General features: G+C 43.4%; 1 protein-coding gene across 8 annotated transcripts in view; it reads left to right on the top strand.

Moving 5' to 3' along the window:
- ARHGEF6 (Rac/Cdc42 guanine nucleotide exchange factor 6) overlaps positions 1 to 17409 on the top strand; it is a 107204-nt gene that overhangs the window by 28242 nt on the left and 61553 nt on the right. For all 8 annotated transcript variants that reach the window (XM_024760089.1, XM_024760087.1, XM_024760083.1 and 5 more), the window contains 3 exons: positions 1371 to 1455; positions 3629 to 3753; positions 5352 to 5553. In XM_024760089.1, coding sequence (XP_024615857.1) covers positions 1371 to 1455; positions 3629 to 3753; positions 5352 to 5553 — 412 coding nt within the window. The remainder of the gene's footprint in view (positions 1 to 1370; positions 1456 to 3628; positions 3754 to 5351; positions 5554 to 17409) is intronic.

Here is a 17409-nt window from a genome sequence, read left to right as displayed (position 1 = left end):
GATTTTTCATTTGCTGTAATGTATGTATATGCAGTAGAAGGCAGCAGAAATGCATATTGTATTAAAATAATAATCCTAAGAGCCTCCATTTTAAAAAAATTAATTTTTAATTGAAATAGGGTTGATTTACAGTGTTTCAGGTGTACAGCAAAGTGATTCAGTTATATATCTATATATCTATTCTTTTTCAGATTCTTTTCCATTACAGGTTATTACAATATATTGAATACATTTTATTTTATTTTTTAAATTTATTTATTTTTATTTTATTTTATTTTTGGCTGCGTTGGGTCTTCATTGCTGCACGTGGGCTCTTCTCTGGTTTGGCGAGCAGGGGCTACTCTCATTGCGGTGCGCAGGCTTCTCATTGCAGTGGCTTCTCTTGTTGGGAGCACGGGCTCTAGGCGTGCGGGCTTCAGTAGTTGTGGCATGTGGGCTCAGTCGTCGTGGCTCGCGGGCTCTAGAGCACAGGCTCAGTAGTTGTGGCGCATGGGCTTAGTCGTTCTGCGGCATGTGGGATCTTCCCAGACCAGGGCTCCAACCCTTGTCCCCTGCATTTGCAGGTGGATTCTTAACCACTGCGCCACCAGGGAAGCCCTGAATACATTTTTAAATTAACAATTGTCTTTCAAATAACAACTGCTTGGTGTCTTCCCTAGGGACAGTGGGATATCAGAATGGTGGTTGCGACAGGCCAAGTGAAATATTGTATTTCTTTAATGTTTTGCTGCTGGCAGTTGAGCAATACCAGGAAGGTCAGAGGTCATATCTGGAATAGTCACCTAAGGCCAGGAAGAACCTATAGGCTTAGGCCGCCCAAGGGTCAAATCCATGAAGATGAGCTGAGAGGGGCAAGGTCAAGGGGCAGAAAGTTGGGCGACATGGAGTTGGGACCCAGTGGGTGGCCTTTGGGAGGATGGGCTGCAGAGAGGAAGGCCCTGCAGACAGTGCCCTGGCTGAGAACAGTGAATAAACTGTACAGAGGAAAGTGTGTTACAAAGGCTTCCCCTCCTTCTGTAGGTGATGGGCATTGACTGTAACCCAGCACAGAGTTTCCAGTAACTGGGCTGAGAGTATTGGTGGGCTCAGGTCAGAAGAGCAGGTCTGTGCATTTCCTAGTGGGCCCTGGACTCGGCGTGGCTCTCATTTCCCATTACTGCTTCTCTCTGACTCACTGATGGCCCGCCACATGTCATTAGGCAGCTCAGCTGCTGCTTTCATTTCTCCCCCAAAGGTATACAGAGGTTTGGGTCTTGGCTTTTACATTTTTTTTTTTCTCCTGAGAGCTAGAGGAAGTGGCCTTCTGATAGTTTGGTTTGTTGAGTTGAATACTTACAGTGTCTTAACAGTTTCAATTTCCTTTCTCATAGGTATTTGATCCTGATGACCTTCATGCAGGGGTCAATTTCTCCAAGGTTCTGAGCACTCTTTTAGCTGTCAACAAAGCAACAGAAGGTAAGCAGGGCTTGGGACAGATGGGTTCTGGGTGACACATTTGGGTTCACATGTCTCTGATTACCCTAGGAGCCAACTGTCTATGGCCAGGATTGTGCGATTGGGGCAGACTTCTCTCCTCCCCCTAAAGAAACCCTGATGGGTGCCAGATACTTTAATCTGTCATAGTTTAGGATTTAAACATAACTGTTACAGAGGTTATTCTAATGCCCTTAATATAATAAGAACCAAGAAACAATTTCATTCAAAGCTATTGAATAGGCAGTGGAGTATAACAAGACAGAAAATAAAAAGGAAAAAATATCAGTTCCCTTTTTCATAAAGTTTACAAAATGCAGCTGTTACTTCCCTTTCTCCGCCAGAGACATATTTTTTCTCATAGTTTTCTGTATGCCTTTGTCCATGTTAAGGAACCCTTCGGTAACCTTGTGCTGGAAATGAAACCTCAGGTTCATAGTGAGTGAAAAGAACATCATTTATTTAAATGTTTAGTACGCATCACGTTGGCGGAATGAAATATAAATCCTAGTAAATGCGAAGCAAATGATGACAACCTTAAAGTATAACTTCATTCCTTCCGTGATATAGTATCTTACCTACAGCTGGGCAGTAATAACCATAGTTAAAATGTGTTGAGCCCTTACCATGGGTCTCGGCTGTCCTATAAGCCATCGGTGGTCTCATTCAATCTTTGAAACAAGCCTGGGACCTGTTAGTATTAGGTCCGTATTACAGATAAGGAAAGTCAGGCCCATAGTGGCCCAAGTAGAAAGTAAGCAGCAGACCTGGGATTCAGACCCACATCTGACTGACTCCAGAGCCCTGATGCTCCATCACGGGTCCTGATGCTCAAACCGTTAGAGTCAACAGGCTGTGTGCCCGGCACTGCCAGGTGCTACAAAGGAAGTGTAAGACTTGGTCCCTGCCCTGGAGAAAATTACCATCTATTTAGGGAGACTCAGCTTACCCACGCGAAACAATGAGAGAACAGGAACAGACAATATAATCAAGTGCCAAATAGGCTGGAGCATCTAGGAAGCTATCAAGTAATTATAGTTTTAGTCAAAAGAGCTGTATATAATAGCAATAAATGTAAAAATACTTCTCTGAAGTTGTTCTTTTGCTCTCTGGAAGAGAATGCTTTGGAGCTATTGCAAGGCATATAGCAGAAAGTACAGCTAATTCAAGTAACTATATTTAACACACATGACAACTATCCAGTTCTGGGCAGGGAGGATCGTATAATTCGAACATTATGCCGTACAAATTATATGTTCCTTTGCCAAACTCTCCTAGCAAGCTTTACAGTCTCTTCCCTTGCCATAGATATTTATAAAATACAAGGAGGTGAAAGTTAAAACCCACAGCATCAAGGAAATTACTTGGTTACTGAGCTTGTCGCCTCGGGAATGTTTGGGCTTTAGACTTTTGCAGTTTATATCTTTTAAAAATAAATGGAGAGGAAGAGAACCCTCATTTGAATTTGTCAGGAAGCCAGCTCCTCCCTTTAGTACGGCTCTCGCCATACTGAAAACACCGAGCTCAGCGCTGGGCTGATTGAATTTCACAAGGTTTCAAGGAAGAGAAGACTCTTGAGTTTGATTTTTTTAAAAAAATAATTCCAGTATCAAGATTGCATCTTTCTCAAACACACATTCTCTCTCATTCTCATTCTCCCCACCCCTTCCCCCAGGCATAAGAGGGATTTTACATTATATGTACCACACAGACTGTTCCATGTGAGGAAGAAAAGAACCACTCAGTAATAGGCCAAAAAACAAAGCGAGAAATTTGAAATATTTCAAAGTAATAAGAGCCACAAACAGCTGTTTGGTACCCAATATAGTTCTGCCTGGGCTAACAGGGCATACTGTTGCAACGGGTTCAGGAGGGAAGAGTTGTATAGGGAAATGGGTTAAGAGAAAATGTGGTTCTGTCGCTGTTTTTCATTCTACTGGAGAGCAATGGCCAGTAAGGTTAAGAAAAAGAAGTTGGCCACCAAAAAGGGAGGCGGGCGGGTGGGGAATGAAATAAGCTCGGCATGTTCATCATAGAGCAGTTAGAATTATGATCAGGTTGCCTTTGATAATGTCCCTTGAAAGATAATATTAAGCTGTAGATGTTTTTCTGACACAAGGGGTTCTCTTTACGGTGCCTTTTCCTCTTTTCACAGATCAGCTCTCAGAAAGGCCATGTGGACGTTCCTCTTCTCTTAGCGCTGCTAATAGCTCTCAGACAAACTCACAGGGAGCAGTTTCTAGCACAGCTCCAGGGCTGCAAAGGCAGTCAAAGCCAGTGGTAAGTCTGGTCCCCAATTCCCCCTGCCTGTTTTAAAATTTGTAAACTTCGATTGCTATCTCGGTTACATCTCCATAGGTGGTGACATAGCCATCCTGTTGTTTGGGGCGTTGTGAGAAAACGAATTTGGAACCTCGCCCCAATTCAGGCTGGCCCATGGGAACAAATCAAAGGCATGTGGGGCAGAGAGTCTGAAAATCGGGGTTGAATCCCCAAAGTCCTGTCCCTTTCTAGAACTGAGCAACTGAGAATGCTATGCAAATGTCAGTCATTAGGGCGACTTCCGGAGGGAAGTTTGCTGTTATTTCCCCTCTCCCCCGGGCTTATTAGGAGAACTAAATAGTGCCTGGCACGTAGAAGGCAATCAATGTATATTACTTGCTCTCATCATTGCCGCTGTCATTTTCTTTTTCTCTTTGCATTCCTATTGAGCCCAGGACGAGCTCCTATATTGGGATAGCTCGGTTATCTTTGCATTTGGTCTTTTTTTTTTTTGCATTTTTTACATCTTTATTGGAGTATAATTGCTTTACAATGGTGTGCCAATTTCTGCTTCACAACAAAGTGAATCAGTTATACATATACATATGTTCCCATATCTCTTCCCTCTTGCATCTCCCTCCCCCCCACCCCCCCATGGGAGCTTTCATTTGGGAGGGAGCGCCCTAGCTTCTGCTCTTTTGAGACCTTTATTCCTTGTCAAAATCCACCCACTTGCTTTAAGCCCTCATGAGCTATTACTTCCAAAGTACTTTAATTACTTCCAAAGCACTTAATCTTTTGAGATTGCAGATCTCTTTCAGAAGCTGATGAACACTCTATGGTTCCATACCCCTTGGGCCCTCTCAAATTGTCTGTAAAATCTCCTGTGTGTGAACTTACTGGTCTGTGTTTTGGGTCAAGGCTTGTTGTGCTATCAGCTTCTCAAAGGGACATGTGACAGGTTAAGAACTCCAGACTTAGGGAACTGTGGGATATTTGATCTTTGCATATGAATAAGTCTTAGCCAATTTAAGATATTCTTAGTAATTGGAAGGGGGAGGCAGATTTTATGAGAGGAGGTTGGTACCTAATCTTGGTCACGGAATTATGTAAGACTTCGGGTGTTGGGTAGAGGCAGAGTGGGATAGTTTATTACTCTACTTTGTTTCCTGGCTCATTTAAATAAGTATCTTTTGGGACTTCCCTGGCAATCCAGTGGTTAGGACTCCGAGCTTCCACTGCAGGGGGCCTGGGTTCGATCTCTGGTCGGGGAACTAAGATCCCCGCAAGCTGAGCAGCGTGGCCAAAAAAAAAAAAAAAAGTATCTTTAAATATTTGGTGGGGGAGAAGGAAATAAAAGCTATGACCCCCTCCAAAATACACATTCTCACAAATGCAAAAGTTTGCCTACAATTTTGAGGGCTTTATTAACCCCTTCCCCTCATTCCCCCAAGGCCTACCCATGTTAGGCCCATTCCTAAATTAAAAACTCAGGACTGAGATGGACCTGAGGTTTTATCCTTGGTCACCCTACTTTATTTGCCTAAATTCATAGAATATCTGCCCCTGCCTCATTGAGATGAGTGCCTAATCTGGTGTGACTTGTGTTTCTCCAGGAGATGACGGAAAATGGAAGTCACCAGTTGATAGTAAAGGCGAGATTCAACTTTAAGCAGACTAATGAAGATGAACTGTCTGTCTGTAAAGGGGACATCATTTATGTCACTAGAGTTGAAGAAGGAGGCTGGTGGGAAGGCACATTAAATGGGAGAACAGGCTGGTTCCCTAGTAATTATGTCAGAGAAATTAAATCCAGTGGTAAGTCAATCTTTTCAAAGCTTTTTTGACTGTGACTTTTGTACTTTCTTGGTCTTCGGACCAAAAATCTTGTAGTTTTCATTGGTTAACAGAATTGTTTGTACTTGTATGTGTATGTCAAAAATAAGACGAGAACAGAACTGGGAAAAAATCTATGATTAGATATCTTGAAACCAAGTTGTACTTAGACTACATCAAGGCAGCAAAACCTAAACCTAAAAAAGCAAAAGAATTCAAAGCTCAGACAACTGTTCCACCTTAACTATGTCCCCTTCTGTCTACTAATTCTAGCCCGTGTAATATAGTACAAAGCCCTTCCTGCTACTCTAAGGATCACCATGGCAGAATACAACAATAAGAGAGGTCATGTGCTAACTTCCTTTTTTAGCCCTAAGCTCTTCGAGCAGACCTAAGTCTAAATGCCTCAGAGATGTGTAGGAGAAATAATAATCATAGGACTGCAGGAAGCTGTCTGGCCACTTTGATCCTGAAAAAGATTGCCCTTAACTCTAATGATACCCAGAGAATGCAATCTAATCACTCATCAGTAATCTTTCTAGAACTTGCTTGGGTAATGTACTTCCCTTTTATTATTTAAGAAACTAGGTCCTGGGCTTCCCTGGTGGTGCAGTGGTTAAGAATCTGCCTGCCAATGCAGGGGACATGGGTTCAAGCCCTGGTCCGGGAAGATCCCACATGCCGCGGAGCAACTAAGCCCGTGCGCCACAACTACTGAGCCTGCGCTCTAGAGCCCACGAGCCACAACTATGGAAGCCCGCGTGCCTAGAGCCCATGCTCCGCAACAAGAGAAGCCACCGCAATGAGAAGCCCGCACACTGCAACGAAGAGTAGCCCCCACTCGCCACAACTAGGGAAAGCCTGCGCGCAGCAACGAAGACCCACCACAGGCAAAAATAAATAAATAAATAAATAAAATAAATTAATTTTAAAAAAAGAAACTAGGTCCTGCCTATATTTAAAAATAAATCCCTAGCATTATAAAAATGTCACGATACAGATAAAATAAGGTTCAGTTATTCACATTATTATATCTCTTCACTGTTCAAAGCTATTTACCCAAGGGCTCCTTTTAAGTAGTTAGCGCCTCAGTATACTTTTTCCTTTGGTTAATGTCTTTATTGCTTTTTTAAAAATTAATTTATTTTTTAATTTTTATTCATTTATTTTTGGCTGCATTGGGTCTTCGTTGCTGTGTGCGGGCTTTCTCTAGTTGCGACGAGCAGGGGCTACTCTTCGTTGAGGTGGCTTCTCTTGTTGCAGAGCACGGGCTCTAGGCACGTGGGCTCCAGTAGTTGTGGCATGTGGGCTCAGCAGTTGTGGCTTACGGGCTCTAGAGCGCAGGCTTGGTAGTTGTGGCACACGGGCTTAGTTGCTCCGCGGCATGTGGGATCTTCCTGGACCAGGGATCGAGCCCATGTCTCCTGCATTGGCAGGCGGATTCTTAACCACTGCGCCACCAGGGAAGTCCCTTTATTGCTTTTTTTAATGCCTCAAAATTAATACTATTATTTAATAAAATTATAGGCTCACTGTAAATAAGTTAAAACTTATAGAAATAGATAATGTAGATAATAAAAATTCCCCTCTCCTTCACCTCCTCCCCCAGATAACCACGGTGAGGAGCTTTTCCCTAAAGCATTTGAGATAAAATTTAGTTTCATGCTTTTCTGTGTTGTGCGTTGGGTGAAGGTGGGGCATTTCCTTTAATGGAATAAGTGTTTAGTAACAGATTTATAATTATATACGTATGTGTAGATGTCTTAACAGTTTTTAATTCGCTTGGCCAAAAAGTTCGTCCGGGTTTTTCCGTTACACCGTTATGAAAATCCTGAACGAACTTTTTGGCCAATGCAATATTACTGGGAATTGAGACGTTTCTGTTGAGCCCTGAAGTATTTTCACAGGCTGTGCTTGAAATTTCCTTGGTTTTGATGATTTTCACAGCCGATTTTTACCCCTTACTGCATCTTTCAATTTGTGTAATCTCATTAGGATCTCTAAATAATTTTACAGATTCACCCTAACTTGGCTTCATCTGTAAAACTAAAAGGAACAGCTCTTGCTTCCTGGCCTGGGAGTCCCAAGCATTGTTTGAGGGGTTGTGGGGGGCAGACAGACAGCACGCACTCCTTATAGTGTCCCTTATTGAGATGCCTTGTAGCCTTATAGCATATAGTCTGGCCCCTGCCTTGTGGACCGACTGCCCTGAGCTGTTTCTCCTGGTCTTTGGCCCCTTCCCTTCGAGCTTTTCCTATACTCTCTTTGGTTTACAACTCAGTTAAGGACTCACCTGGCAGCTTTCTGGCTCCGGTTTGAGCACCTAGGGAACCTAACCCTTAGAAACATCCTATGCAACTGTCAAGGATAGGTCTGGCTAGCTGGGGCCGGGAAGCCTGCTCATCAGGGAAGGCCTCAGACTGGAAGAATATGGACCATCTCTCACCTAGTTTATTGCAGTAGCTTCCTAACTGGCACCCCTGCTCCTGTCCTTGTCACCCCTGTAATCTAATTTAAACTCAGTAGATCCAGAGTGATCCTTTCAAAGTGTAACTTGAGTAGTATAATGGCTCCCCATCTCAAAAAGAGTAAAGGGCAAGGTCATTCCCAATAGCCTACAAGGCCCTCCAGGATTTGGCCTCTGGTGGCCCCTCTGGCCTTCTCTTTAACCTCTCTCCCCCTCACTCATCACATTTCGGCCACACTGGCCTCCTGGTTGCCTGTTCCAGACAGGCTCCTGCCTCACCTGCTGTCCCTCCACCTGGAATGCTCTCCCCAGATATCAGCACGGCTGGTTCCCTTACCTACTTCAGGTCTTTGCTCACTCGTTGGCTTCAGGGTAGCACCTTCCCTGGTCACCCAGGAGAAAATTGAACCCTATTCCCACTGCCCCTGTCCCCCTTCCCTTTTGTAGGTTTTTGTTTACCATTTCTTTCTATCTAACATAGTGTACATTTACTTATTTATTTCATTTACCATCTGTATCCGACCATTAGAATGTAAGTACCACAAGGGCAGAGATGTTTCTTCTGTGTTGTTGGGCTCAGTAAATATTTGTAAAATCAATGAATATTGTGGGGCACTTCATTCAATTCTTTTTTTTAAAATAAATTTATTTATTTATTAATTAATTTATTTTCCACTGCATTGGGTCTTCGTTGCTATGTGCGGGCTTTCTCTCGTTGCGGCGAGTGGGGGCTACTCTTCATTGCAGAGCGTGGGCTCTAGGCATGCGGGCTTCAGTAGTTGTGACACGCAGGTCAGTAGTTGTGGCTTGCAGGCTCTAGAGCACAGGCTCAGTAGTTGTGGCGCACAGGCTTAGCTGCTCTGAGGCATGTGGGATCTTCTCGGACCAGGGATCAAAAGGTCATTCAATTCTGTTTAGCTTGTTCATTGAGCATCTCCTGGGTACTTGGTGGGGAGGGGGCTATAAAAATCTGTCCTCATGGACCCTGCCCCCAAGGAGCTTACAGTCTAGTAGTCAAGATAGGTGTGTACACAACCAACTGTGACAGGATAGGACAGAGTCACACAGACAAAGCTCTACGTACGAAGCTGTTGGAGGAGTAAAGAAACGATGTGATTAACAATAACCTCAGAGGAAAAAAGCACTTGATTTGGTTCTTGAATGATGAAAAGAGGCTTATGATGGGCAGAGGGTTAGAAGGAGTCACTAAGTTAAAGCCGGGAAGTAGGGAAGCATGGAGTGGGTGGTAGGAGGATTTGGGCTGAGGGTCCGGTGAGTGAAGAGAAGGGGTGGGGCCATGAGCTGGACCTACATTAAGAAGGGTGTCAATGACAAGCTGTAAGCAGGGGGTTGCATGTGGTTTAGGGACATCTTTCTAGTGGTGGTGTTGGGGCTGGATGGCAGGGAAGTGGTGGGGATAACCAATGAGGGTGTGAGGAAACCAGTGAAGACTGCTGCTGTGAGGTCCCAGCAATCCAGATAGTGGCGTGGGTGACTGGCGACAGTGGAGAGGAAGAGAAAGTGGATGGATGCAGTAGATACTGTGAAAATAGAATCAAGAAAGCTGGCTGATAATCAGCTATGAGGAAAAGGGAAGAGGTGAGCATAACGCCAAGTCTAGGGGTCCAGCTTGATGGTGAGCTCCTTAAGGGCATGCGATGTCATCCACTTAGCCAGCCAGCAGAGGACTAGGATATCAGTCTCCGACCTGGGCACCGGTCAGGCACAGAAACCTAAGGCATGCCCCTTGCCCTCATGGGGCCCCGCCATAGTCTAGTGAGGGGAAGATCTCATTAGCATATTGAATGATAACTTCCAAATACAGGGTACTCTGGAGAGTGGTGAGCAGAAGAGGGGTGCCTAACTCATCCTGACATGTAGGTCAAAGGGAAATTATTCATCTTTGTATACCTTCCTATCTCCATAGTGCCTAATGCAGTGCTTTAGACATACATGCTGAACTCCATTAATAGAGAAGATGGGAGAAGGGTGTGTGTGTGCGCGTGCGTGTGCGTGCGTGCTGGGGGGGTAATTGGTACTGAAGATGATGAGTTGTTTTGGACATGTTGAGTGGAGGCGCCAGCGAGTCATCATTCTGAAGATTTCTAGCAGGTTGGCAGTATGGATTCGGAGCACGGGAGAGAGAGAAGAGCTGCAGGTGAAACTGACGATGGACAGTATGAAGTGGTGGATGATGAAGCGTCAAATACATAGCAGATCATCAGTGGACAGAGAGAACACGGTGGCTGGAGAGGTCGGGAGAGGCTTCCTGGAGGAGATAGGGCTTGAGCTGAACCCTCAAAGACACAGAGACTGTGTGGATAGGCCCAGAAGGACAATCTAAGTTGTAGTGATTGATTGGGGAGATCAAAAACCATGAAAGAGCTGTGGTAGGTGAGCAGAGCGAGTTTAGGGGACCGTGGAAGAGATGAGCTAGGCGTAATGCAAAGGTCTTGCTGGGAAAGTAGGTGTCAGGTGTTTGCTGACTTGAATTCTTTCCCACCCAAGTCTTGCCTCCACAAAACAGTAAGCAGGCCAAAACCTACCTAGGATGCTGCTGAAGGACAATATAAATTCAATGTTGTGCTGTTTTATGCTTGGTCTAGAAAATACTTGTCAACTTTGGAATTTCTTTCCACGAAGTCCATACTTCTATGTAAGCTCAGGAAAGAAAATTTATTTTTAAAGAGTTAAAAAAATGATTTCTAAGTTAAATGCCTAGCTCAAAGAAACGAAACCTTCAATTTGGAGTTTTAAACTCCTCTGCCATACAACTTCTGGGTCCTTTATGAAGTGGAATCAGGCATGGAACCATCTGCTTACTATTGGGGCAGATGTGTAACACTGAGGTCACTCAAGTAGTCAGGAATTCTGACATACTTGTTCATGGTAGCCTGGGCTACCATTCAGGCTGATACTACAGGTTCTTTAGGATTGTCTTAGAAACCAAATGAAGCAACCCTAGCCCCAGACAGCCCTTAACCCTGCAGATGGCTGTGCCATGGAGAGCTGTGCAGTGTTTTCTTCCCTTGACAAGAGCACTTCATGCTCTGGAAGTTTGCCCTTGGGGAGTGGCCTTTTACGTTTTAGATTCTACTGTAACTTTTGTCTAGAGATAATTATGGCCGAAGCCCTGGGGACATCTTCTTCCTCTCTTCAGGTGGAGGTTGATTTCTGAGGACCTACAGAACCACCAGTGTAATAGTGTAGAAAGTTAAGAAATAGAATATTTGAGTATAATGTTTTACACACACACACACACACACACACACACACAAACCTTTCAACATGAGCTTAAGACTGAAGATAGAGTAGGTTTTTGTGACCATGATGATAAAAGCCTCTCACCAAGGATGATGGAACCCGGACACTGGTGACATTAGGAAGCCCTTGTTACCAGTCAATTTCTTGTTACATGAGAAAAGTAAACCCGATGTTGACTAAAAATATTTTTTTCAAGGATCTTCTTGAAAAATACTTGTATGAATAACTTAGTCATTATATAAACTACAGAAGATATATTAAGGGCCCTTGCTCCTTTATTCATTTGAGTCAGATACATTATAAATAAGAAAATTAGCCATTTATCCAATTTTCAGTCCTTTTCTTCAAAGTCAGCGGTAACTTGTAAATTAACTTGTTTATACATCAAAGTCATGTCTGCCACTACATCAGTAAGGTAGTAAATTATATCTCTCTTTTTTAAAAAATTTAATTAATTATTTATTTTTGGCTGTGTTGGGTCTTCGTTGCTGCGTGTGGGCTTTCTCTAGTTGCGGTGAGCAGGGGCTACTCTTTGTTGCAGTGTGCAGGCTTCTCATTGTGGTGGCTTCTCTTGTTGTGGAGCACAGGCTTTAGGCACATGGGCTTCAGTAGTTGTGGCACGCAGCCTCAGTAGTTGTGGCGTATGGGCTTAGTGACTCCACGGCATGTGGGATCTTCCTGAACCAGGGCTCAAACCTGTGTCCCCTGCATTGGCAGGCAGATTCTTTAACCACTGTGCCACCGGGGAAGTCCCTGTATCTCTTTTTTTATTTGTGTCTTTGTTACCGAGAGAGGCTACATGTTTTGTCAGGACTTTGCATTAAAATTTTCCTGGCAAAATATCCATGCCAAGAAAATATCGAGGCAAGTATGATTGGAGCAGATATTTTAAGCAAGTTTTGTTTTCTGCAACTGATTCAGTTAAGGGATCATTAAATCCTTCTAAAACTTCTTCTTCTCAGGTAAATATAGATGTCAAGTGAGGGGATTAGGTAGATGGCTAATTAAATTTGTATTAAGGCAGATTAAGAAATGACTCTTCCTACTTATTAAAATCCAAAACTAGGATTGGGCTTTATATTTAGACTTCCTGTTTTAATCTTCTGGGTGTATCACATAGATGCTTCATGTCCAGAGAAAGCTAGTTATCACTAGATTTCTTTTTGACCTGTCACCACCAGCAGGCATAGGAATCTGTATCTCAGCAAGGGAGGGGAATGGATCGAGAGTTAATGGGAAAGGGATCTTTACATCAGAAGTAGGAGGGTTGGGCTTCCCTGGTGGCACAGTGGTTGAGAATCCGCCTGCCAGTGCAGGGGACACGGGTTTGAGCCCTGGTCCGGGAAGATCCCACATGCTGCGGAGCAACTAAGCCCGTGCGCCACAACTACTGAGCCCACGTGCCACAGCTGCTGAGGCCTGCGCACCTAGAGCCTGTGCTACGCAACGGGAGAGGCCACCACAATAAGCCCTTTGAATTCTTCACTACGTTGACCGATTTTTTTTTCCACTGATTGAATTGAATTGACCAGTTTTTTAATGGCCTTAGAAACACCATATAAAAGGTTTATGTTTTCATGTTAGGTCATATCAGGGAGGAAGAAATTTTCCTCTAACCCTTCTTGGTTCTTCTGTCTGGTCTGAGAACTAAGCCAATATGAGATATTAACAGGAGGAAATCCAAGTTTAATAACAAGTATACATGGGAGAGACCCAGGAGAACTGAATAAGTCGCCAAAATGGTGAAACCCTCACCTTAAATACCAACTTCAGCTAAAGACAAAAGAGGATGTTGGGGGTAGGGGTTTGGGACTTCAAAGGGGCGGGAGGGCAATTGACATAGAGATGGAAAAGCAAATGTTTGGTAAATAAACGTTTGCTGGGCCAGACAGAGACAGTGGGACACAGAGTGGACTCTGATCTCTGAGAGTTGCCCCCCTCATACCCAGCACACGTTCTTTGCATATGTCTCTGCTGATAGCTCTGTTCCAGGAACAGGCCCTCTACCTAAATTCTCTAGCCAGCTAAGGGGGTGGTGAAAAGAAAGACTTCCTGAGTCTTTAGAGCCTTGATTGTTTTCAGCTCAAAATAATCCACATGCCAAAGAGACATTTTGGGGTGACAAATTTTGCTCCCGTCCTGTCACTTTGAACCACCCCCAGGGACTGGACTTGTCTCCTCTAAACGTCCACATTCTTATTCCTTCTCTGCGTGTTGCCGAGGGTGGGTTTTAGCTAGGACTGCACGTGGCAGGAGTAGGCAGTGGTGGAGGGCAAAGGAGGTACAAGAGGCAAGAAACTGTCACTGAAACCTAGTGCTGGTGTTTTTCTCTTTGCATCCACCCCTTGAATTTTTTTCATGGGGCCAGTTGTTCAGCCGCTCCGCGGCACGTGGGATCCTCCCAGACCGGGGCACGAACCCCTGTCCCCTGCATCGGCAGGCGGACTCTCAACCACTGCGCCACCAGGGAAGCCCCAGGACTACATTTTTAAAGACTTTCTAAGGTTGTCCTTCCAAATCTGTCTTCCTTCTTCTCTTTGTATTGATTCCCCATCCTACACCAAGGCTGCAGGGACAGCCAGACCTTCTAGCACTACGCTGAGTGAGAGTGGTGAGAGCAGGCATCCTTGTCTTGTTCCTGATCTTAGGGGGAAAGTATTCAGCCTTAGGTCTTTCACTGCTAGTTAAGATGCTAGCTGTAGGGTTTTCATAGATGCTCTTTATTGAGTTGGAGAAGTTCCTCTTTATTCCTTTTTTTTTTCTGGAAGTTTTTTTTTTCTTGAATGGGTGTTGAATTTTGTCCTGTGCTTTTGCTGCATCGATTGCTATTATCATGTGATTTTTCTTTTTAGACTATTAATACCATGGGTTTCATTGATTGATTTTTGAATATTTAACCAACATCCATGAGATGAATTCTATGGTATACAATTCTTTTAAAATATCACTGAATTCTGTTTGCTAATTCTTTGTTAGCGTTTTTTGCATCGAAATTCATGAGGGGTATGGGTCAGTGGTTTTCTTTTTTGTACTGTCTTTGTCTGGTTTTGGTGTCAGTGTAGTTAATAGTGACTTTATAAAATGAATTGGAAAGTGATCCCTTCTCTTTATTTTCTGTAAGAGATTGGGAATAATTGCTATGGCTTCTTCCTTAAACATTTGGTAGAACTCTCCACTGAAACCATATGGGCCTGGAGATTTCTTTTTTCCACAGTTTTAAATTTATAACTTCAATTTCCAGAATAATTATAAGGCTATTCAAATGGTGTATTTAATATTGGGTGAACTGTGGTAGTTTTGGTTTTCTGAGGAATTGCTCCATTTCATACCTAATTATCAAATTTATGTGTTTTAAGTTGTTCATGGTATTTCTTTATTATCTTTTGGGCATCTCCAGAGTCTGTAATGATATCCCCTACTTCACTCCTCCTATTGGTAATTTGTGTCTTCTCTCTTTTATCCTCTGTCAGTCTTGCTAGAGGTTTGACAATTTTATTTTATTAAAAATTTTTTTTCGCTGTAATATTTTTTTTATTGAAGTGTTGTTGATTTGCAATATTGTGTCAGTTTCAGGTGTACAGCAAAGTGATTTGGTTATATTATATATATCTATATTCTTTTTTCGATTCTTTTCTGTTATAGGTTATTACAATATATTGAATATAGTTCCCTGTGCTATACAGTAAATCCTTTTTTAAATATATTTTATTCATTTATTTATTTATGGCTGTGTTGGGTCTTTGTTGCTGCGCGCAAGCTTTCTCTACTTGCGGCGAGCGGGGGCTACTCTTCCTTGCGGTGTGCGGGCTTCTCGTTGCAGTCGTTGCAGTGGCTTCTCTTGTTGCAGAGCACGGGCTCTAGGCGCAGTCTTCAGTAGTTGCAGCACGCAGGCTCAGTAGTTGTGGCGCACTGGCTTAGTTGCTCCGTGGCATGTGGGATCTTCTCGGACCAGGGCTCAAACCCTTTTCCCCTGCATTGGCAGGCGAATTCTTAACCACTGCGCCACCAGGGAAGTCCTACAGTAAATCCTTGTTAACAATTTTATCAATCTTATCAAAGCACCAGCTCTTTTTGCATCTTGTTCAGCCACCCAGGAATCCCCATGGCAGCCACTGTTTTCTTTCAATTCATGTTTCTCTGTTCTACTTCACATAGTTAACATTTTTTTTCAGTTGCAGTGACCAGTTTCTGTGGCCTTTCCTTTCCTCTTCTGTCTTGGCAGGCTCTCCATTACTGTTTACCCTTCCTTTTGGCCTTGCTTTCAAAAGGTGGTCACATCTTGCTGGTTTCTCTAGAACGTTTCATTTTTATCAAGACTGGTTTACATCATAATTGCACAAAACAACCGAGTTCTAAGTAGCATTAAGGGTACATTGTAGAAAACTTGCCTAATAAAAACCGGAAAGAATTTGATAACTGTCGATTTTGAATATGCCTACGAGTGCAAAACCATGGTGTGCTGGGGGGAACACCATGCTGGGCAGTACAATACTTGGGTTCAATTCCTGACTCTGTCATTTGCAATCTCAAGTAATAGGCTGGGTGGCTCTGCATTGCTCAAATTTACCCAGTAAAGCCTTGTGAAGCCACCATGTGGATCCAGGCAGACCTTGAAGTTGCATGAAGCTTTCCAAACCTGGTTATGCCCCAGTTTTGGGGCATTGAGGAGTGCCAGATTTGGCCCTCATTGTTGCCTTTTTGTTTTATTTACCCTTTACCCAGCCCGGCCCAGCTGGACAGTTCACTGTCACAGGAACAGTACTGCCTTGAGCATTGCCATTTCTACAGCTGTGCTTCTGGCATCTTCCCTGCCTAGGAAACTCTCTACTGTCTTCTCTGCCTATTTGAATTCTAGCTCCCCTCCAGGGACAGATCAAGTACCCCCTGCCCAGCAAGGTCTTCTCTGACCATCCCAGATAAAACTGATGATCCCTCTGAACTCCGGGGGGAACTACTGCTCATGCCATTGACCGGGCCCTTCAGTAGCTTCATCTCTGGACGTCCTGTTGGTTAGGAGCACAGGCTTTTGTCAAGACACACCAGGGCTTCAGTCTTGGCTCTGCCATTTCCCAAATTCATGCCCTTAAGCAGCTGACGTCACTTTCCTGCACCCTAGTGACCTCCTCTACAAAACGAGATCATCTCTGCCTTACAGGTAGTTGTAAAGATCAAATAAAATGTCTTAAAAGCAGTTAAGTGCCAAATAAACATAAGGGATATTTTAAATATAATAAAAATTAGAAATTAAGGTTAAATGGGAAAATGTTCATGAAATAATGTTGTAATAGGAGGATTACAAAGCTGTAGGTGAAGTAAGAAAGATCTATGTGTGTTTGTGTGTGTGTGTTCACAAACACATGTATAAAAAGAATGGGAACACTAAAATATGTATAAAATAGATAACTAACGAGAACCTGCTGTATAGCACAGGGAACTCTACTTCACTTCGCTGTACAGTAGAAACTAACACAACATTGTAAAACAACTATACCCCAATAAAAAAAAAATCTATTTTAATAGCAAAAAAAAAAACAGAATGGGAAGACGTACTTCAAAATGTTACTCTGGATGATGGTTAGCTCTGGGTGATGGGTTAATTGTTGGTTTTTCTTTTCTACATTTTGCATTTTTTAGGGTAGGAATGTAATAGATATAAAACTAGAAAATATTGTTTTTAAAAAGAAAAAAATCAAGTCCTGATGATAATACTTGGTTATTTATACTCCACCATACATCAGAAAGAGTTGGTTTGAAATTAATTAATTAATTTTATTTGGCTGCATTTGTTCTTCGTTGCTGCGTGTGGGCTCTCTCTAGTTGCAGCGAGCGGGGGCTTCTCTTTGTTGTGGAGCATGGCTTCTCATTGCAGTGGCTTCTCTTGTTGCAGAGCACAGGCTCTATGGACATGGACTTCAGTAGTTGTGGCACACGGGCTTGGTAGTTGTGGCTTGCGACCTCTAGAGGGCAGGCTCAAGAGTTGTGGCGCACAGGCTTAGTTGCTCTGCAGCATGTGGGATCTTCCCGGACCACGGCTCGAACCCATGTCCCCTGCATTGGCAGGTGGATTCTTAACCACTGCGCCACCAGGGAAGTCCCCAGAAAGAGTT

Source organism: Neophocaena asiaeorientalis, unplaced genomic scaffold (genome assembly GCF_003031525.2).
Source record: "Neophocaena asiaeorientalis asiaeorientalis breed wild unplaced genomic scaffold, Neophocaena_asiaeorientalis_V1.1 scaffold927, whole genome shotgun sequence".
In the NCBI taxonomy this organism is placed as follows: Eukaryota; Metazoa; Chordata; class Mammalia; order Artiodactyla; family Phocoenidae; genus Neophocaena; species Neophocaena asiaeorientalis.
This window is presented reverse-complemented; position numbering and strand designations above follow the sequence as displayed.